At 24.3% G+C, this 24,812-nt stretch overlaps 1 protein-coding gene across 2 annotated transcripts in view; it reads right to left on the bottom strand.

The window, feature by feature from the left end:
- The window catches only part of LOC126893932 (tyrosine-protein kinase Dnt-like), a 37,805-nt gene extending 14,840 nt beyond the window's left edge, over positions 1–22,965 (bottom strand). The window contains exons 1-3 of one of the 2 annotated variants that reach the window (XM_050664494.1): positions 22,748–22,965; positions 22,443–22,563; positions 12,933–13,060 (exon numbers count right to left, since the gene is read on the bottom strand). In XM_050664494.1, coding sequence (XP_050520451.1) covers positions 12,933–13,060; positions 22,443–22,539 — 225 coding nt within the window. In that variant the 5' untranslated portion in view covers positions 22,540–22,563; positions 22,748–22,965. Of the gene's footprint in view, positions 1–12,932; positions 13,061–22,442; positions 22,564–22,744 lie in introns of both variants that reach the window. The other variant, XM_050664493.1, reaches the window with a different exon arrangement.
- Between the last annotated feature and the right edge of the window lie 1,847 nt (positions 22,966–24,812).

Raw genomic sequence — 24,812 nt, 5'->3', positions numbered from 1 at the left:
AATTTAAATGGTCAATAATGTAAACATACTTGCAAAAAACAATAAGTGAAATGAAAAATAAAAAATTGTTAACATGTTTTTATTTAACTTTTTAATTAATATTAAAAAACAGTTGAATTTACTATTTTTAATTTTTTTTATATTTCATTGAAATTAATTTTTAATCTTAATTATATTCATCAGCGTTACATGAGATAATTATGATAGATATGTGCGTAGTTGATGAGATCTTAAAAAAAATTAGCTGAAATAAAAAATTCAATAAAATAATAATATAATATAAACAAAATTTTAGGGAGGGGCTAAAGCAATATCCTCCCACTTTTTTTAACTCCACCTGTAGTGTACGAGAATTGTAAATGTTGCCAGTTGGTACATTTTATAAATATGCGTCTGCTTGTAGTGAGACACCTATAACACCGAGATCCATAGGATGCAACATAATTTTTTTAATGAATCATCATATCTTATTACTGTTTTCAAGTATAATAATTTTATAAATTTCTGTTTAAAATTTCAAATTTGAATTATAAAACATTCTCTTTTAGATAATAATAATCCCCAAACAAAGATTTGTTCCGTGATATCTTGTTTTAATAAATAAAGATGAATGAAATATCTGTCAATATTCATTGCAATAGTGAATTTTTCCGCGTAAAACTAATGTAAAAAAAAAAAAATTAGAATAAATAAGGCAATAACTATCTGTTTACAATAATTAGAGTAATTTTTTTAAGGAAAAATAAGCGTCAGTTATCTTTAATAAGAAAAAAATATTTTTTAACAATTTTTTTTTTTTTATTAAAAGGTAAACTAATTGTTTTTTATACACGTCACCGATTTTAATAAAATGAAATCATATAGAACACTATTTACTATTAAATAATAGTGTATTCAGAATTTATCATAGGATGAGGGGCTATAATCAATTTTGATAATTTTCTATCTAAAATTTCCTAATATTACCATAGAAGCCTTTTTAGCCCCCGAAATGGAAATAATTTATAACGAATAAACAAATTAAAAAAAATTATTTATTAAACATTAATATTTTTTAAAAACTGAAAATGATAATTTCGTTTTATCTATTTGTGAATATTTTAGTCGTAATAAATAGAATAAGCTTTTTGTAAGTTATTTCTTTATAACTAATTTATTGACGAATACATAGCGATATTTATTGAAATTATGAAATGTGTATCACATCTGCGTATAATTTATAATACATGTATATTAACATGTATATTAACATGTATAGACACCACGTTATTGTATATTATTATTATCAATAGGTAGTGGAAACCATCTGAATCTGGTACATCAAGATTTTTTTATCCAAAACTAATACCCTAGCTAATAGCGATTACAAAAAGCTTCGTAGCTTCATAAACTCTGAATTGTGGGTCCATATATTTATTTGTATATATTTGTGCGTACTGAGATTTCCGACCCTGTTTTTGACACATATGTCACACTACACAAACAGGAGTCGGCAAATCCTGGGCTTATAACCTCCCTTTGATACAACAATCACTCTATACTCCTAATACCACCTTGATGCCTAACTATATATTTCACATTTGAAATATTTCCCTCACCTTTTTCAAAACAAACCTTTATGTAAATAAAATTCAGTTTCTTGCATTGGCCATACAAATCTTATTTCACAGTTACACTTAAAACAATACTAACTCTCTTACTCAAAATCATTACTGGTATTATTTTAAAGAAATAAGTTTCAATTTTATATATTCTTTCAAAGATTAGTTATAAATAATATCATATTTTAAAATTTTATTTTTTATTTTTTAAATATTCAAAAAATTATTATTTGATTGATAATATATTTCTTCTCGTAATCAAAAATTATGTTAATGAAAACTTTTCATGATATGTGGTAAATGTAACTTTAGTAGTATTGATAAAAATATAAATAAGCTACTGATAATTCTTTTGAATAACTAAAACTATTTAAAAACTAGAGGATAAATCTCAAGAGATTTAAGTAGTAAAAGAACTGACCGATAACCTTAACAACAATATCGAAGAGGAAAATTAACATTCAACTAAAATTTTCCAAATAACTTATATTGAATAATTCTGTTAAACTAGGTTGATATACTTGTAACTAGTATTGTGTTATTTTTGAAGTTTGGATCAAACGAAAAAAAAAATTAAATTATAAAAATTTTAATTAATAACACTGGGTTATGACATTAGTTATTAATATTAAAGAGTTTTTGAAAGTTATGTTAAGTAAAATTAATATAACACGTTAATTATCTATTAAAAATTCAAAAATATATATATTAACTCAAAAAGTTGTTAAGAAAACTAAAGTATATTTTTCTGGACACTAAAAATGAACTCTTTAATGTGTTTTTTATATATTATTTCTTTGGCGTAGAGTAGAATAAATTTGGAGGTGAATACGAAGCCTCAACTTAAGATAGTTTAGAATTTTAATTGTGTATTTGAGAAAAACCTTTACATTATACTTAGCATTATTTAATCAAGAAGTATATAAAAATAAAATACTCAACGAATTACAATTGTCGATTGATTATTTAAATATATCTATTGTTCATTGAAATTATTGAGGTTTTGTATGTAATTAATTGGATGCTTAGAGTTATGTTTGCCAAAGTCAATAGTATACTTGAGCGGTTACTACGAAACAGATTGTTTCTCTGGGCTCTTAACGCTTATTCTGTTAACATGGTTTTCTACTCATGGTTTTTGCCGTCATTTCTTATCTTGTTTTACACTGTCACCCGAGGCTATTGTATCAACTTTTCTGTATTGTGAAGTGTAGACATTATAAGGGGTAAAATGTTCTTATTTGAAGGATAGGCGATAGAGTTTCCAATGTAAAATTAGTAGTCAGTAACGACAGTAGTGTAGCATTTTCCGACCGCAGTTCAAAGGCGGGTTAATGGCATTAAATTACCTGGCTGCAAAATTGCGGTTTTAGGCTTATAGAAACGAGAACGGGTGGTATGTTTCTAAGGCATATCAGAGGGAGCTTAACCAGGTAATAATAGACGTGAAAGTTATTTTTTCTGCGTTAAAGTTGTCACGCGATTCATCGTGATTTTTGGCAATTCGACAAAATTTAATTGACTACCACTACTCTTCCGACGGTTCGTATTTGTAATAAAAATTCAGTTTTTATACAACCCATATAATCATAACCGGAACCGGATGTAGTACAACTAATTAGTTTCATAATTGTGCACCTGTTGTTATTGCTATTATTACACAAAACATACCGATGTATATTCGTATTGTAAGTATTAAACATTCATTGACACATTATTTTACAATTAGCGTTTTTAAATTTATAATAACTTGTGTAAAGATCTAGAGTTGGGGATGGAGTCAAACTACTTATTTGTGGATAGTAGTTTAGTGTTTAGTGTAATTTAATTTGTTTTATGTGAAATTTCATTATAATTTTTATGTCTACATCGCCTGTAAATGTAAGCTGAGTCTTTATTTGTAATAGCTTAACTAATAACTTAGAGAAAAAAACCAGTATGTGTTACGAGAACGCGCGAATAAAGTGAAACTTCTTTCAAAGTCTTCAACTGATTAAATATTAGGTTTATATTGGAATAAAATCAAAAAATACATCTAAAAATTTTATTTTCAATTGTCATTAATTTAATTATAATTTTTTTATTTCATTTTTACGAAAGATGTAGCAAGCTTATGATAATTGAAATAACTAAGATTTCGATTGGACGTTAAGAAGATATAACATAAAAATTGCATCTATTGTTGTTTTTTACATTTTTTTACATGCAATCAAAATTATTTAAAACTAATTTTTTAAATACATTTTAAATAAGTTTACTTTAATTTTCGAAAATACAGTGTTAAATTACAATATAAAATATAATTCATTACTTACTATTATTAATTTGATTCATAGCAATTACTTATATTATATATATTTAACTATTTATTTATATAAAAAAATCAAATATCCATAAATTTAATTTTAATATATATTAATAATAATAAATATAAAAATAAATCAATAAAATCAAATGACAATATAAAATATAATTTATTATTTATAATATTACTACTATAAATATAAGTAATATTTATATTAATCCTTAATTATTTTTACTTTTTATTTAAATAATATTAATATTAAAATAAGTAAACAATCAATAACAAATAATTAATAAAAATAATGATCAAATATATATTTTATATCACTTTATATATAAATAATAAATATTATTTAGATAAATTATTTATTTAAATATAAATATAATTGAGAATAAATAAAGTATATATAATAAATATTTTTTATATTTGATAATTATTTTTGTTAATTATTTGTTATTGACAAATTCCTTATTTCATAATTAATATAAATTTTTATTTATAATATAGTATTATAAATAATAAATAATAAATTATATTTTTTATTTTTGTTTAATTATATTTATTTAATTTTTAATCTATTCTAATTATAAAATATTGTCACGTTTATGACGGTCGATTATGATGTCTGTGATGCTGACCATAAAGTGCCCTATGTAAAGTTTTATTTAAAAAAAAACCCAGGACAGTGGGATCGCGGCACAGTGGGGACGGGACATAATTGGCTCAAGAATAATGATATCTTGCAGTTATTAAAATCACTATCATAAAAAACGCTTCCATACAAATGTGTAGATAATATTTAATTTTAAAAAAATTTATGGATTATTCCAAAAGTTATATGATCTCCTATTTCCTTATTTTAAGTTTTATGATTTATAAATGTAATATATGTTTTATTTAAAAAAAAAAGTATGTTAAATAAAAGAGGTTTATAAATAGTATTTATTATAAAAAATTGTATTGATCCATATATATATGTATTTTTAAAAAGTTAGAACATTATAAAATCAAAAATATAAAATAGAATTTTTTTACAAAAATTGTTTTTTTTTATTAACTTTGATGTCCGTTTTCATCATGAAAACAAAATAAAGTCTGAAAATTTTTTTTTCCCATAATAAAATATATAACATAAGCTTTAATTTAAGATATATATAAAAGTGTCAGTATTTCCAGAACACTTTCAAAAATTAAGTTCAAAAAGTTCTACGTTCTTTATGCATTTTTAAGTTTTGAAACCCCTCTGTATTAAGGGAAATGGTCTAATTTAAAAAAAAAGGATGTCGAATAAAAGAAGTATATAAATAATACTTCTCATGATAAATTGTATTGATCCATACATTTTTGAAAGAGTTATGGCAGTTTTAAGTAAAAAAATGAAAAAAATTAGCGATTTTTAAATTTGTTTTTTTTTTGGAAATTTCCCCCATTTACAGGGAACTAGGGAAATTTTTTCAATGTTTGAGGGTAATGTCTTCGACTAGATATGATTTGTGATCTTTTGACGTATTGTTGAATGAAATCGGTTCGGTGAGAGCTGAGATAAAGTGATAACAGACACAAAAATAAACACATCATAGTAAAATTAATACCTTCTCATAGCATCGAAGCTAAAAAAAATCCATAAAATTTTCAAAAAACTATATAAATATAAAGTCGAAAACTTTAACCGAGAAATAGCATATTTGTCCATTGTGTGGCAGATGAAGTTTCAGTTTTATAAAAAAATTATATTTAATGTATCTATTAAAAAATTTTTTGTTCTTATTTATATATTTTTCCAAAAGTTATGGCAGTTTTAAGTAAAAAAGTTGAAAAAACGTGGAAAATTATCGATTTTTAAATTTGTTATTTTTTGAGGATTCCCCTCTTTTACAGAGAACGAAGAAATTTTTATCAATTTTTGAGGGTTATGTCTTCGACTAGATACGATTTGTGATCATTTGAAATATTGTTTACCAAAATCGGTCTAGTAAGAAAAAGTTGCAAAATTATAAATAAGAGCCATTGCAATGGTATTCTAAGTAAATAACAGGAAAATATTTTTATGTGGCTTAAAGATAGTTACACAATAAATTAACATTAGAGATAGTTTATCAAAGTGTAAGGGTTGTATGTAAATGGTATGATAAGGGTAGGCTTTGAACTAAAACTATTGATACACGTTGTTGTAAAACGTGTTCAACATTGTATGAGCATCCACAAATAATTAAATATATATATATATATATAATTAAATTACAATATAAATATAATTGTAACTCAAATTAGCATAAAGTATTATATTATGACAATACATGCAAATTCATTGATGTTGCAATCATGACGTTTGCTATAAAATATGTTATACTAATCCAATTTTTAATCAAAAGGTTGTTATTTATTCGATTATTTTAAATATATATGAATATTCCATAATTATAAGCACAGGCATAATTAAGTGTAATAAGGTGCCTCATTCTCATAAAATTTAGAAAATTATACATTTTGTTAAATAAAAAAAAAGTAGAGGAGGGGAAAAGTTAGTTAGAATCTTCAAAATTTCTTTTCTAGTTGCGTCTATGATTGTAAGGAATTTTTAAGATTATTGTATTTATTTGTATAATAAATTCATAAACTAGACTAAATTTTCAAAAACAATCTGTAATACCAATCAACTTTGAATAAATACAAATTAAAAAAAAATATTTTGATTATTGCTTAAGAAGTAAAATTACTTTCCAATAATGATTTTCTTTAATATTTAAAATATTAGCTTGGCCTTTAATGCTTTAGGTTACTGTTCAAAGTATTGAATAATATATCTGAATGATTTTGAACTTTAGCACATAAACTTTATAATTTTCAAATAATTTTATCAAATTAAAAAATGATTTAAAAATATTAGAATCATATTTTTTATTATATCTTTTTATTAATAAAAAAAATTTGATTTTAACTTAGTTTAAAAACGCATAAATTATTTTAAAAATTTACAACGAAATATAAATGTATCAAAAGTTATAAAGTTTCCAGATAGATCTGTTCCACTGTGTATATTAGTTTAACTTAACTCAATTTAATTAATTCATTTGTTTAGTTTTATAATGACTTATATTATAACTAACTTATTAAATTTTTATAAATCCAAATATTCCAGTCCAATTATCAAAACTATTAAATTTTCCCATATAGTGAAAAATGAAAATATTAAAACTGTTTATTTTTCTAATGTGTATAGATTATTTTGATTAAAAATAATGCAATCTTTATAATGCTAATCAAAAATAAATAAATACACAAGTACTGTTGAGGATTCTCCCAGCGTTAACATTTTCGTTTTTTCACACTCAAACTACAAAATAATTATATTCTGAATCGTTTATTACAAAAAGTAATCCTCTTTCAATTTATATGGTCCAACAGGCATACACAATACAATCAAATTATTTTTCTTTCTTTTTTCTCCCTGTCTGTTTATCTCTAGATATAAGTACAAATGATAATAGTTATTCTCTTTTTAGGGTCCCACTTTTTATAGTTAAGAGTTTTTATCTTTATTATTTTTTTTTTTTTTGAATCTCCAGTTCAAAAAATAACGGTTATATAAAAGTAGTCTGGACAAATTAATATCGACGTGCGAATGAAAGGGAGATTGTCTGTCTGGCTTGGGTGTTTCGGTTGCTTTCAGAAAATTTAATCTGTTTTTATATAAATGTTACTTCAATTGAATGTAATCTTCACTGACTTAGGCATCAAAGAGATCTTTTTTAATGAGAATTAATTAAAATACACTAACAAAATACACGAGTTCGCAGTACTAAATTTTGTCAAAAAATGTACCTAAGCCCAGTTAAATTTCATTGTACAATGATACTCTCTTAAATAGGTGTATATGAAGGTGTTTCTTCACATGATTGTTTTTTATTGCAAATAAAAGACTGGTATTTTACTCACATAAATGGTTAGAAGGTATTCTAGAAATGCCTTTATCCCTTTTAGGGCCTAAAGCATCATTGGAAATACGGAATGCGGCTGTAGAAGCTGATATTTTTCAATTTTGAAGTTATAAACGGGTATATTGAAAGGGATACGATGTAAATTGGCTGTTGTAGTTCAATGAAATATCAAGCGATAGTTTATCCAGACGAGAAATTCCAAAAATGCTGAAGGGTCCAAACTTCTAGTCAACATTTTATTGAGAGAAAAAACTCACTCTTTAATTTGAAATCGTAACAAAAATGTCAAATAAATAGTGTACACAGTCTTTTGGCTAAGGATTTTAGATAGACAAAAAATATCTACGCTATAATTTTCTTGATTTATCAAGAAAATCAATTAATTTATGGCCCACTGAAAGAGATTATTGCTATCTTCGGTATTATTAAAACCAAATTAATGATGAATTTGTATTTTAAAACCAAATCTTTAAACAATTTTAAAGTCAAAACAGTTGATCGGATAAAAAAATTGTAAGAACAAAATTGTTTTTTCTATCATATCATCAAATGAAAAATAGAAGTTTCCATTAAAAAAAAATTTTATCCTTTAAGGATGGAAAACAAATTATTTAACTACAAATTATTGTGGAGTTATTTGATTCAAGCAATATTTTTCTTTATAAAAATTTTAAATGTTCAATATTTTCAGATAATGAATGTTTTATCTTTAATGAATCTCTCTGTGTATATATTGATTTTTAGTTCATGTTATGGATGAAAGATAATTGTTTTCTCTAAAGAGTTTCGAGTTTTTGGCACTTCGGTCAACTGCACTTGCCAAATTCCGATTACAATAAAAGTTTTTACTTTATTTTAGTTTGTTTAAAATACACACGCCCTTTATTACTTTAAATAATATCTGTGTTAGGTTGTCACAAAAAGCAAAATTTTTATGAAATATTCTATAAATTAGAGATTCAATCATTGGAAAATTTAAATTTTCCTACAATCATAAATGATTCACATTTTTTTCGTATATTTTAAAAATATTTTAAAGAAATAAATTGAATTGTAATTAAAGTTTTCTGTTACTTTTATGATTAAGTGTAAAGTGGATCAAATCAATCGGATTTCAGAGACCAGCAACTAGTCTTTGACTAAAAAATTTTACTTTACAATTAATAATAAAATATTTTTATGTAGTTTTAAAAATTTGTCTTATTTTATTTTAAAGCTGATTTATTAAAAAACACTTATTCCTGTTTTAAGTAATCATTATATACTTCAAAGCCGATGGAAGGGCAAACTCACCTATGCACTTGCGTTTAATAGCATCACACAAGCGTAAATGAAAAAAGGTCTTTATTACTAAAAAAAATTAAAAAAGACTCAACAAGAACGTTATTGCATTGAGCTCCATAATATCTAGTACTGGCAATCTATAGTTAAATAAAATGACTATTTAAACTGTTAAAGCTCCGCAGGATAGAGTAGTGTATAAATACAGCGTATTTGTAAATTGATTATGGAGAAATTACAAAAAAAAAATTTAACAGATAAGATGTCATAAAAAATTTATATTTTTTCCTATTATTTAATCAAAAAAAAAAAAACAATTTTATATTAAAACTATAACAAAAATTTTCTACTCAAAAAGCCACGAAAAAAATACTAAAAAATTCCGGATACGTATTTCGGGAACAATGTTACCATTATCAACGCTAAACATATACACAAAATCGAATTAAATATTTTAGTTTAATTTCTAAATTAATTTTTTTTTGTAAATTACCCAAAAATTGAGATTTTGATTTGAACTTAAATTTATATTGTTTAGAATAATTTATTTTGAAGGTTTATTTCAAGTTCAAAAATAGTTTTCGTTGCATTAATAATAATAATATTGATAAATAAAGAAATGAAAGGCGGTACCCAAACCGACTGTTTTTTGGTCAAAATAACTTTTCAAGATTATGTGTCCAACAGTATGACAAAACTATTGATGTGATAAGAATTTTGATAAAGATCTAAATTCAGCATCATGTCATTAAAGTATCATTCGGGGCACTCTTTTGAAATTTAAATTATTTTGACCCTGATAGTATCGATTACATTTATCAATATTTACAATTTATGCAAAAAAATGTATTCATATTTTTTGGTGGTCTTGAAATGTGTGGCGCCTTAAGGCACTTACTCCTGATGACCCCACTAGTCCCACAAGGTAAGTGTGTTATCTGCATTTGCTATTTTTAGTTCGGGCACAAGTTCGGGGCGTCCGAGCCCGTTGCTCCAGGCCCTGTGTTTCAAGAGGCCCCATACATAACAGTTACGTAGTTGAGATTTTGTCTCCGAGGATGATATACAAAAGAAAATGTTGACTACCTCTACAAAATACTAAAAACTGATCTTCACTATGAAATCATTTTTATTGGAGAAATCTACTAAACTTCAACCCATGCCCTCTGGCACAAGTGGTTTAATTATGATTTACCTAACCTAACGCAGGCATTGTCTATTTTTTATTGGCCATCGAATTGCGTAAGGCGATACCGACTGCTAAAAATAGTTACAGATGAAATATATATTTGATATTGTGACTATATTTAATATTTGCTTTTGTCTAATGACTGATAAGCATTTCAAGTTTCAGTCGGTGTTTTACTTTTAAATAAAGTAACCAATCATAATTTGCAATATGTTTTATGCAATATTTGTGACTTTTTCTTTAGGATTATTTGAATAACTAAGAAACTAAATGTCATATGACAAATTTTCTAACTCTATTGTTTTAAATGTAAAAAAATTCAAAATGCTGTTAATATTTTTTTTCAAACTCGTAAAAAATTATACTAAAAACAATGTATAAAAGTAAACTGGGGATATTTCATTTTTTTGCCTTCATGCATTTTTTTCATTGTTATACTCATGTCTGTTGTTTTTTATGTAAAAAATATCATAAAATTGATATTTTTTAATTTCTTACAAAATCATCAACTTAGTGTTAGTGACATACATTAAGTCGTATTTCACTACTCATAAGTAATGATTGAAAAGAGTTTTGTATGAAATAAACTTAATGCACTCTTATATGAGTATATTATATATATATATATATATATTACTTACTCTTATATATATATTACTCAAAAATAAATTTTTTTCTCACAAATCACTCATTAAAAATAAATTCTAATATAAAGATCACTGTTTGCATTTTTTACAGACTATATTGAACATTAGTATTTCATCCAAATATTACAACAAATATAAATATTTCTTTATATTCAATAATTGACTGCAATGAGAATTCAATATTTTCATTGACAAAAACAATGTAAATTATTAGTATTAACGAGTTATTAACGAAGTTATTATTTATTACTATTTTTTAACGACGAACTATGAATCAGTATTGTTACGAGGGATATTATATTTTACTTTATTAAATTTATATAGATAGTTCTTTTTTGTAAACCATCCATCTCTTCATTTTCGCAATAGCATAATTTTAAAAGTATGATAATGTGGAAATGCTTTCCCTTCCAAGTATATATATAAAATCAATGGCGATTGTGGCGTCACATAGAGCACGAGGGGTGTCTGTAGGCGCCAGAAAACCCTGTGTTCGATAATACGAAACTACTCTTGTCCACATCTCCCCCATTGTCGTTCAACATCTGAACTAGTGCGGACAAGAGTGTTTTGCTGGTGTGTGTAATAAATCTTTTATTCAACCGGCAATGACTAGGACCCTAGATTTAGTCATAGAATATTTTTCTAAGGGCGTCTTCTTTATTCAGGATGACTGGTCAGAAACTAAATACTTGTTTTCTAAAACCTCGTTTAGTTACACAGTCATCATCTTTTATGAAAAAAAAAAAATTATGCACCGATGAAAGCGTTATTAATTGAAGTAAAATAAAGTTAACTTAACATGATATGTTAATTCGATACAATGATGATAAAACTTGTCATTGTTTTTTTTTTTTACTTAAAATTTTAACAGTTTTAAGGAATGAATTAATAAATCATAAAACTAGTAAAAAGGATATAATTAAGGAAATAGGAGTTGATGTTGTTGTTGGTATAATCCAACAATTCTTTCCAAAAATTAAACACAAGATATCTATTATATTCTAGATGACGTTTTCCATAAAAGTAACGAAACATACAATTACTTTATTTTACTAATTTGTCCATAAAAATTACAAAACTAAATTATTAAATTTCATACTATATTTGATTGCTATAATAAATACTTATTCATATGTTATACTAATAAATTATACAACTTGTAAACAGGGTATAAATAAGGAAATTGGAGATCATATTACTTTTGGAATATCCACCAATTTCTTAAAATTAAACACTATATACTGATTTGCATCGAAGTATTTTTTATGATAGTAATTTTAATCAATGTCAGATATTATCAATACTTATCTTAACTATACTATAACCCCAGTATGCAATTTTTTTCATTTTTATGTTTACACTAATATTATTATTATAATTATTTAAATAATGTTTTTTAAAAAAAATATCTAATCAGATGTTGCATTAAATTACAAATGAAGCTATTTAACTGTCAAATAAAAAAAATATTCATAAAAATTAGAGCAGCAAACGTTAAAACAGTAATAATGTAATGTCATGGACGAAAATAAAGTGTTGTCGTCACTTAGGTACGCTTCAATGCAAATTTACAAACTTCCAGTAGTCATATGACAGTTTGCGTTTAAACGGTAAAGTGAAAGGATCGAATGAACGGGTCTTCCCTTCAAGAGAAAAGTTTTTGGGTTTTGCTTGTTGAACGCGCTACGTGATTTTCATGTCAAAATAATACCGATTATCCTACCCTCTCTTGTTTCTCAAGATTTAGTTTAACGTCACGCCCAATTACTTGTGTAGTCACCTACATGAAATAACACCTACTGATAAAATTTGAAGACTTATTCAAACTTAACCTTTTATACATACTTTAAAATAATTAAATTTAAATAATGCAAGTATAATATTAGTAATGCGTCGAAAAAATTGAGTACAAAGCTGTATAATGAATGCTAGAAATCAAAATAAAGAAACATTTTTAAAATAACTCACTGAGTGTCGAGTAAGTGATTGCCAACAAAACTCGAGTTCATTAATACTAGCTGATACAGGCACTTCAAAATTCATAGCATAAGTATTAACTACCCCATCACGTACATAATATAACTCTGCTGATAAACCTGGAAGTAAAAAAATATATTATATAGAAATTCAATTATAAACCCGAAAAATATTATACTAATCATAAAATATTGAAAACATAATATCGCACTATGGTACTTTAAAATTAAACATATAATGTGAGTAGGTTCGAACAATGATGTTCTATCTCGAAAGAAATCTGAAGTCTAAATATGTTACTTAATATCCAAGGTTCATTGTTCGCCTAATATATCGCACTGTAAGTACTCTGTATAATAAATCAAAATGTAACATACTAATCATGGAACGAATTTCTAATTTTTTGTTTTTGATAAATGGTATTATTTAGTATTATGGATTCAATTTTATAGATACGGCATAATGTGCTATTGATTTATAAGGAGCGTTATTTTTATCATAAGAAAACATATTAATTAACATGTATAATAAGTATATCAAAATTTGTCAATTTTGAGTTACTACACTAGAGTACTCACAGTGTGATGTGTGCACTCATCATGACTTACTCGATAAATGTATACAATTTAATTAAAAATTATAAGCAATGTACTAAATATTTCTTGTTAAGAAAGTTTTTTTCTGTCATCGTTTTATAAAATAAATTAAATAACTAACATATTTCAAAAAAGGATTACAGTTTTCGTATTGATTTTGAAATGTCAATTATTATCAGAGAAATCGTATCAGCAAAATTATAAAACAATTATCACAATTTTTTTTGTTAATTATTAATTATAAAATAAAAATAATAGTTTATTTTTTATATTTATATATTATACATAAATGTAGATACACAAATAAAAATTTATGGAACATAACTGATAATTGAAATTATTTCTAGTTATAGAAAAAGGTTTCAAGTTATTTACAAAAACTTAAACACTGTTTTTTATACAAGCGTAACTAAACCAAATTTTCTATTATATTAAAAATATTAATTTATATTAAATTTTTAACACATAGATGTCTGTGATTATCCGGCAAAATACAACTTTTTTTATATTATTCTAAAATTTACTATTTTTTAACAATGATATAAAATATAAATTAAATCAATATTTGTATGACTGAGCTAAGAAATGTGTTTTCATTTTTTGCCGGAAATAATTTTGAATTAGAGAGTGCTAAAGCCCTTTTAACACCTACTGAGTTGTGCCTATAAGTAAGAAATATAATATGAACTCAAGTAAAATAAAGTATAATGTGAACTATTTAAAGCAATGAAGATAAGATACATAATTGTATGTAACTAATCATTTATCATAGTGATTTTCTATTTAAATTAAATTTCTGATCGCTGATTTAATATAATTAAGTCTTAACTGCTCTTATTTAATTTAAATTAATGATTCTAGAACTCAGGTGGCTTTTAGGGATTCCCCTCGGAATCTAAATCGACATGGCTGGTATCATTAATCTTTGTCACTTATTTATGTATAAAAAAATAATTGTAATAGTACACATGATTTTAAAATAATTTTTAATTAAGTTTGTAAAAGACTACAGTGTTCCCAATAAACAATGGTATAGTAAGAGGGTAGATAAAAGGACATAGTTCCTTTCAAAACTTTAAGTAACTTCAAAAAGATTGTTATGATAATAGCTTATGAAAATTGTCTTAAATTATAATATTTAACTAATTTTAAAGTGTTATAAATATTTTATTAATTTACAACTCAAAATAAGTATGCTAAACTTAAAATGATTCCAATAAACCTCTATTTGTAAAAAAATATCATCAGACTGCTTTCCCGGAAATATTTTCTGGCTACATTAATCATAGAATCTACTCAATTTTTACTAACGATATGTTATTATATATAAATTACTTGTCAATATTTTTTCATCAAAATATAGAATGAATTCAGTTTGAATTGTAATTTTCCACAATTGTATTATTGAAAAGGTTTTATTCATTATTAATGAAAGGTAATGTAGGTTATTATAACTCTTTTACAATATTATATTATAAATAAATACTTTTTTTTTTTATAAATGTTTTTCTTTCTTTGAAGTCAAAATCATTTAAAGACTATTAGTTGTAGCTGAATTAAAATAAACAAAAAAATTCTATTTGATAAAATTCCACGTATACAAAGAATCTAAATAGTTACAAATGGAAAAACTGAACAAAGAGGAGTTTATTCCGAATACACAAAATTATAAAACGTTATATTTTTGTGATTTTAGAATTTATATTATTAATACAAAAGCTTTAGAAGTTATTGTATATAGCACAAAATAAAGGTCTTTTGCAATTACTGTGGTTTACCAAATTAATTATATTTCCCAGATACGACTGAAACAGCAAGGGGTCGATTTTTTTGCAGCAATGATGAATTTGTCGTGTTTTTAATGGCTTCTGTGGACCACTGTTTTTAATTGCACCACCAACTGTTTTACTTTAGTCCCTATTATTTTCCCAAATTTTAATATAACCGATACAGGTTTAAAATAACAATCACACTACAAGTAGAGCAGTAATAAAAGTATTTAAAACTCATTATTATAATGATAAAATCGAATTTTTAAATGATTTATGCTTAAAATGATATTTTACTTTAGAAGTATTTTTTGACTATAAATTTGATCAACCCGCTCAGATGATGCACCAGAACAAAGTTAGAGGAAAATTATGTCTAGAAATTTTCCCCAGCAAATTAATAAAAAATAGACAAGACATCATAAAGCTATAAAATGTTTGTAATTTTTTATCATTATGCTTGTTAACATATTTTACTGTTCAAATCATATAATAAAATCAGGATATAAATTCATTAAATAAATTAATCAAATTGACTACAAGAGAAGTAATTAAATTTAATCATAGTAGAATTACGTATATCTAGTTTTCTTGATTTTATATTGTAATTATTTCTAAGAATGAGAACGTTATAGTGCGATTATTTTATAGTATTTATTCTCCTACAGATTGTTTTAATATTTATATAATATGATAAATAGTTTAACAACCATTAAAAGATGTTTAGTTAAGAAAGTGTTAATGCAAGGTAAGTAATTTAATGATTTATACATCTAATATATAGATATTCACAAGTTTAATTATACGTTTTTCACAAATATTTCTTTATTTGTTGTTTTTCGTGGTATTAGTACATAGATTATTTCTATAAAAACGTAAATTATAGAAGTACTAGCAGTTAAACAATATTAATAAAACGAATAACCCCTCCAGTGACTATTGCAACAATGCCATGTCGATATTTCATTTGGATGGTCTAACGATCTTTATTTTTGGCTGAACATATCACAATTTATAGTTCTTACACACATAGGATATTATGGTAGTTTTATTTTTTATTCCTTCGTATTGTAAAGAATTCTATAATCGCTATTCGATTACAAAGAGTGTCTCGCCATAATTTGTCATCTTTAATAACTTGACCCATCAAATATTTTGCGCTACTTTTTTTGGAAAATAATTTTTAAAGATTTAACTATATTAAAAGCATATAATGTATGTAATATATAACTTGCATTTAATAAGAAAAACATTAAAATAATTTTTTTTTTCAAATATTCAAATTAGCTATTTTTTAACATTTTATTTTCTTATTAAAATATGATGTTTCGATGACAACTTTAGAATAATTACTTATTAATGAGTATATATAGGTATGGATATGATATCAAACTTAATTCATCAATAAATACTTTGAAAACATTAAAAATGAATGATTTTAATTGTCAATATTGAGAATATGGAATAACTAACTGTTTAATTAATAAATTAGAATTTTTTTTTAATTTTTGAGGGTGATATCTTCAACTAGATTGAAAATATCCTAGTTTCAATACGCATGTTTAAAGTTTTGATCCCTCTTGTATAAAGGGGTATGATCCGATTTACACTAAAAGCGTGTCAGATGAAAGGGGTATAGAAAAATGTATTATAAAAAAATAATAATATTGATCTATACATTTTTCCAAAAGTTATAGCAATATAAATTTAATAATATAAAATATAAAATCGAGAATTTTTTCACGGAAATCGTACGTTTTTCTTTAACTTTGATGTCCGTTTTCACCACGAAGAATTTCAAAAGTTAAGTTGAAAAGTTCTATTTTCTATATGCATTTTTAAAGGTTCAAACCCACCCTGTATAAAGGAAATGGTTCGATTTAAAAAAAAAGTATGTCGAATGAAAGAAGTATATATAAAGTATTTATCATTAAAGAATAGAATTGATTCATGCATATTTTAAAAAAAAGTTATAGCAACATGATGTTAAAAAATGTAAAATATAATATCAATAATTTTTTCACAAGAATAGCATATTTTTGCATACGGTAGTCATTTTCACCATGAAGACAAGTCCAGAGGTAAAATTTTTTTTTTTCAAATTAAAGTATATTACATTAGCTTTAATTTAAGGTATATATAAAATTGTCAGTCTTTCCGGAACATTTTCAAAAGTTAAGTTGAAAAAGTTAATTTTTTGTAAAAAAGTTACCATTTTGAAACCCCATCCTTTGGGCTGTTAAAGGNTATAAAAAAGTTACCATTTTGAAACCCTTTCTGTGGGCTGGTAAAGGATCAAAGTTCACAAAAATATATAAAATGATAGTTAAATACCTAAGGTATCTATAAAAAAAATATATATATAACCATTCGGTTATTTTTAAAAAAGTTATGGCAATTTTAAGTAAAAAAATGTCGAAAAATAGCGATTTTTAAATTTGTAATTTTTTGGGGGATTTCCCCAATTTACGGGGAACGAGGGAATTTTTTCAATTTTTGAGGGTGATGTCTTTGACTAGATACGATTTGGGATCTTTTGACGTATTGTTCATCAAAATCGGTCCAGCGAGAGCTGAGATTGAGCGTTCACAGACACAAAAAAAAAATAAAAAAAAAACACATCATAGTAAAATTAATACCTTTTCAGCTTCGCATCGAAAGTAAAAGTAAGGCAAAATGTTCGCTGGATTAAAAATGATTAATAATGTCAAAACTTGGCGGAACAACTGAAAAAACAGCAATATTTTTTTCAATTTTAAAATTCTATAAAACCTCAATTATTCAAAAATTATAAATACCAGAACTCTTAGATTGAATTAGGTATGGATTATTAATGAGTTAAACAAACAAGTAAGCGATAACATATATATTAAGAATTTATTAGTTTAATATTTTACTACCCATTATAAACGTGATCACGGATTCAGGTCGGGGGCAACAAAAATGTGTACCAGCCCATAACCTTTTCTATACCTCTCATATATTATGAAGGATATAAAGACTTGCAAAGTGTTCAATATTAAAAACTCATCTTGCTTACTCAGTTTAATATAGTAGAACAGTTCCCTCTAAAATTCTTTGTAGTTTCCCGTTTTCTTTATTGAGTTACTATTATAATCGGCCCAGTTTGATAAATTCGACTAGTGGTGGGCAGTGAAAGCAATTGTGATAATTCATGATAATTCATGATAATTTTAATTCTGCACGTTTTCCTCGTTTAATTACAGCTAAATTAATACATTAAATGAATAAAAACAACAATGGTAAATAAAACACGGCAAAATAATAAATGTTTTATTCGCATTGTTCTAGAATGTTAAAATGCCACAAAAATAAAGAGAAGCTAAGGTGAAGATGGAGGTTCTTTCGAAGGGTTAATATTTAATGTTAGCTAGTCTACATTGAAAAGGCGGAAGCGGTGGCATACAAAAATTAATTCCTTCGGGGCTAAAGGCTTTTTAACATTTAATACGCTGTTATTCTTTTGTTACTCTCAACTCCATAAGCACTTGTTCACTTTATCCCATGTTGAAGTATTTTGTGTATTTTCTCAACTGTGCTAGTTTACGTTTCTCTCGAAAAAGTGCCAGGAGCCTATAATTTTTTTTTCAGTATATATACTTGTGTGTATTTTGATTTTACACAAAGAAAAAATTCACAAAATTCCTTTCAATTTAAATTGACAAAAATATGAATAAAATATATTTTTAAATATCAATTCATTATACTTATAATTTTTACTAAACTTATTAAAAAATATAAATACAAATTGTGTAGAAAATAATTATTAAGTTTGTAAAATTTATCTATTAAGATAAAGTTCTTACTAACTTTTACAGATTTTTTACATTAGCTATGTACTGTATTATAATATATAACTTGATATACATTTTACAACCCAATCATGTATATGTTATGTTAATTTGTTTTATTAACTCTACAGAGTAGTTACTTCTTAGTGAATAACAATTAAGGAGGTTAATTAAAATATTGGCAATCGTGACGATTTAGGGTATTGTAGAGTAAATTAATTCACCGAGTTAGTTGTGTCATTGAACATATTATATAGAACAATAGGTTTTTTAGTTTTTATATAACTTTAGCCAATTAAATTTATTCTAGTTACGACTTTGGTTCCTTTTGCACCATATAATGTAAGATCTTGGGTTAGTCTATGTCATCAGATTTGGACAAGCTCACTATGCAACTGTGCTGTAGTACATTACCCCTGCGCCTTATCCTTGGGCCTCTTAATCTAAAGTATAATTTTTTTCTTTTTAGATATAACCAGTATATCCTACACACTTAAATTTATATAAAAAATATTCCCCCTCATTCTCCCATAAAATTGTATCATCTTTAGTTTTTTAAGTGAAAATATGCATATTTAACTTTCTTAAAAATATGAAAATTACTGGACTTTTTTATTTGAAATGGATCATTTCTATACCAAGGCGAAATGAGAAGTATGGTTCATAAATGCCTAAAGATCAAAGTAAACAAAACCACGCTTTAGTATTTTTATTAGTGTTAATAAGATCAAAAATACTGATTTAATAATTGTTATCGACCATATTATATTACCATATTATATATCATATTAAAATATTATTAATAATTATCTTATTTGCAAGCAAGTTAGACATGGGTGTTTCCGTTTAAACAACAAAGATGATACAATTTTAAGGGCAAGGAATAAGACTATATTTTTGTGGTTTGATTTTAGTACGTAGGATATAAAGAACTTATGAAAAGAAAAAGTTATTTTTTAACTTATACTTTTGATAATATTGCGTGAGACATAGTTAATGGATGCATTTAAATTTTGTTATTAAAAATACATCATTTTTAATCAGAAATATTTTTTGTCACTTGAAGGAAAATAATTTATTTATTTTTCAAATTGTGAAATAATAAGTAAATATATTTCTTTATATTAATATAATTTTTTTCGTACAAATATATATATATATATATATATTTGGATACTTCCTAAAAAAAAAAAAAACTTTTCTTTTAAATTATACATTTGATAAGCAAAAAAAGAATATAGAGTTCAATATAATAGACTGAACACTTTAGTCCGCCATCATCAATCATGGGGTGATTTATTATACTATAAATTAAAATATTATATAATACATAAAATGTATGTTTTTAATTTAATTTAAAACATGATTTAGTTAAAACTTCAAAAATAATAATAATTAATAGAACATTTAAAATAACAACAAATATTAATATACCCATTAAATTATAACTCAAACATTTACTTTTTTCAGTCTATCTTATTTAATTGACTGACTATTGCTAAATAAATAAATAAATATGTATAAAAAATAATTTTAACAAACTCTCATAAAAGATTATAACGTTGAAATATTTTAGAATTTACATAAATAAAATTTGAAATATCTTAATTAATATACTAGAATTTTAATAAATTATTAATAGGCAAGTTGAAATATTTACGGTTAGGTAAAACAGGTGTATATAAAGTCCTCAATAATATGAAATAGAAATCTACATTATACAATTCTTCTTTAACATAAATCAAATGTTCAGTTTTATTTTGTGTTCGATTTATTATAAAAAAAAATGTTTTGTTTGATCTATAGTAAAATGGATTTCAAATAAAATTATTATGAAAAGAACTAAAATATTATTTAATTATTCAAGCGTTTATTCAGTGTATTTCATGGCATTGTAAAATACAATAAAAAATAAATACTTTAGTTTAAATTGAAACCATTTTAAAACTTAATAAAAAAATCCTTTAGCCTTTTTAAAAACAAGTACTTAAAAATCATATACTCTACTTTGATGTTTATACTCAAGAGCATTAATTTTTGTTGGCAAATGTCATATTTAAAATTTAATGATAATTTCGAAGAAAAGTGAAATTAATTTTTACAGCGTATAGTAAACTATTGCTTATTTTTGAAGTACAGCTATATCTATAAGAAAACCTTTATAAGAAAAAACTAATGAATTTAACTCGTTGAAACACACAAAGTGCGCATTTAATATTAAAATTAAATAAATTTTTGAAATGAAAAATTACAAATTTTTTCAAATAATATGAGTAAAAAAGAACTTGACCCTTTACAATCCCTATACATTATATTATTACAAGTACCAACATTTGACAACACAAAAACTTAATTTATTTCTACCTATAGAACTTTAATATGAATAAATATGTATAAATACAACTAAATGCGTACGTATGATATAAATGAATCTTCAATTATACTGACTAGTTTAAAACAATGCAAAGTTTACAATGAACAATTAGAAATATAAGATAAGTTTATATAAATATTGTAATAAAATTTTTTCGATATCAGATATTATTATGTAATACAACATTATAGCGTCTACAATACTTTATTCTGACTACTTAAATTCGAAGGCATATTTATAAATTCATTGGAGAGTACAAATAAAATTTTACAATTTATAAGCTACTATAGATAATTTTTTCTCAATTTAAATGAATTATGGGCAAATAAAAAATGACAACAAGCATTATTTTATCAATATAGCATAGTTAATAGGGGGTTTATCTCCTTAAACCCCTATTTATATGGCACTTCGTATATCTTTGACTGTCAAAAATAAATTGAAATAAGTTTTATGAATCATATTTTTCAGTTTATTCTATGTTGATTAAAAGTAAATAATAAAACCAAATCAATTTAAAATGTAATAATTGACAAGTTATTTTGTGAGTTTGATTCTATAAAATTGAAAATTAAAATTACTTTCTAAACATTTTAGTTAACTAATAATAAATATGTTGGTGAGGTAAGATAAAAGAAAGAAAAAGTTCAAAGACTGATAAAAAAGTACTACAAAAAATATGTTAATTACTAATAGAATTCTTTTGGTTTGCAAATGAATAATTACAATGAACTTAGTTAAAGATCATTTATCTTTAATCAAAGAACTTAATTTATTCAAATTATGAACACTGAAGTCTTAACAACGCCGAAATTAGTGTTATCGAATGTATTTTTCATTGAAATATAATAATTAATTTCAGTTTTGTTAAAAGATAAATTTTTTAAAAATTCGTAAAATACTTATACAATGTTTTACTGTTTAGAAGAACTAAAGAGTTATTAACTTACCCATAATTTTTTTCACTTCTTTTTGGCTAATGAATACATTTAGGTGACAGGTTATACTTGAAAAATATAGTAGAATCAAATAAATAATGAATATCATATTACATTAATGGATTTTATTCCTGTAACATAAATTTAAAAATCTTCTATTAAATTTGGAAATTGTAGTTCAAATAATTGCAAATAGTATTATAAAAAATATTGCAATTTTTTATTTTTGTTTTTACTTTTGCTTTTAAGATTTTTTTTAAATAGCTACTTTTATTAACCTATTAACAATAATAATATATATTTAATGTAATTACCTTTTTTTTTAACATGTATCAATTTATGTTTAACCGAGTGTAAGTTTAGCGTATTACCTAAGTTCAGTATTGTTCAAGTATTATATAATGTTTTAATTATTGACCTGATCTTTAAAGACCAATTTGGTGAGCACATATTTGATCGTATAAATTGAACCGAAATTGCTAAAAGTAACATAACAACGGCACTGCATGACGGCGAATTTTAAACTGAGTGCACGTGGTGGTACATATATAAACACTACCAACGTTGGTAGCGTAGATGTCGTTATAATCGTCGCTGTAGCGACCAACAATATGAAATACATTTCAATTGTACCTTAAACGATTTTCCCAGCTTCTTTACCTACATCATTTATTTGATCATTAAATATTCATTCTACTGTCTACTCATACATACACTTATTTTTTAGTTTTTGCCACTCATACTTATCAGACACTTGTTTATAAACGACAAATAGATTCACCAAAACGACCGTCTCATGTCAACATTTTTTTTTTTGTCTCCTGGGAAATCCACGAAAAACGTTCAAGTAATAAAACTTTCTTTAATTTAGAAATAATATTTTTTCAGATGAGTTATCTGATCAACTAAGTCTTCTGATCTCAGAAAACAAACAATTATTTTTTCAACTTTTAAACATAAATGGATGGGATTCAAATTAATAAGCCAAAGAATTTTAAGTACAGTATTTTATAACTCTTCTCACTTTATGAACCGCTTTTTAATATACGACTTATATACAATATATCGGTATATTTTATACAATCATGATGATCATCCATGGAGGAGGGTTTAAAAATAAATATTAAGTCTCTTATCCTATCTAAAATGAAATATTAAAAATGATCAAATTTTTTTTGTTATAAATCGTATATAACTACAATTACTTAATGCTCAGTGATATTTGGTCAATAATATCTAGGAAAATAAATGTTGCATCGAATTTGCTAAATAAACTATTAATAAATAGTTCATAAATAACAGTGTATAATTTTATATAAACTATTTATAGCTACAATAGGATTTTTCGCTGTTATTTAAGAATGATTAAGCAAATTTACAGCTAAGTGACCCTTCTTTTTAATATGAAGGTATTGAGTGCATCATGCCTCAATTTACAATACTTGTTTATTTCTATTTGGGTCATTAATCATTAAAAGAAAGTTGAAAATAAAATAAAAAATATTTTTTTTAATTTTAAAAACTTTAAATATCATAGAATTAATGAAAATTAGGCAAAATGTATTATTAAATATTCTATAAAATTTTTTATTTTAAAATAAATAGATTGAAATATATTTATTTTACAATAATTATATATAAATATAATATCTCATTAATTTTATCGTCAATCAATTAGGTTATAGTTACTATCAAATAATTTATCGTCAATTTTTTTAAATGTTTTAAACTCAAAAAATATTAAATATTTCTAAGTGTCGTACTTTATTACAACATTAAATTGTTAAAAAAATATAACAGTATATTGTGCTTTTAGAGGATTTTTAATATGCTTTTTAGTAAAAATATGAAATGTGATATTGTAAACGACAAAGTACATAATCAAGTAACCAACGAAGTAATTAAAAAAAATTGCAAAAAACTATAGTAACCCCTAGACATTTGAGAAGAAAGCAAGTGTTTTGAAAGAGATTCCTTTAAAGTCACAAGTCAAAATGCAAAAGTATTTAGAAAAAAATTACGGGGTAATACGCATTTCCATTTAATCCCAATAATTTTTTTGTTCATTGCTTAATATAATAAATCGCCAATGATTATGTCAATAAAATAATTTAAAGATGCTATACTATATTATTTAGTTATTAATTATCTAATTTTAATTTTTTTGTGAATTATGGTCTTTCATCAAATCGACAAAAATTGAAATATTTATTAACAACAGTCGCACATAACGCGTAATTTGTACAATCAATTTGTATTGTATTAGTTTAACACAAAGCGACTCTGCAGCATTGTAAATAATTGGCAGGTATCAAAATTTATGGGTTTGCCTACACTCTTGTCGTCTACTTTTTCCTTCACCACACGTGATTACGATGACAA

Source organism: Daktulosphaira vitifoliae, unplaced genomic scaffold (genome assembly GCF_025091365.1).
Source record: "Daktulosphaira vitifoliae isolate Bord-2020 unplaced genomic scaffold, ASM2509136v1 Scaffold_1, whole genome shotgun sequence".
NCBI classification, from domain to species: Eukaryota; Metazoa; Arthropoda; class Insecta; order Hemiptera; family Phylloxeridae; genus Daktulosphaira; species Daktulosphaira vitifoliae.
This window is presented reverse-complemented; position numbering and strand designations above follow the sequence as displayed.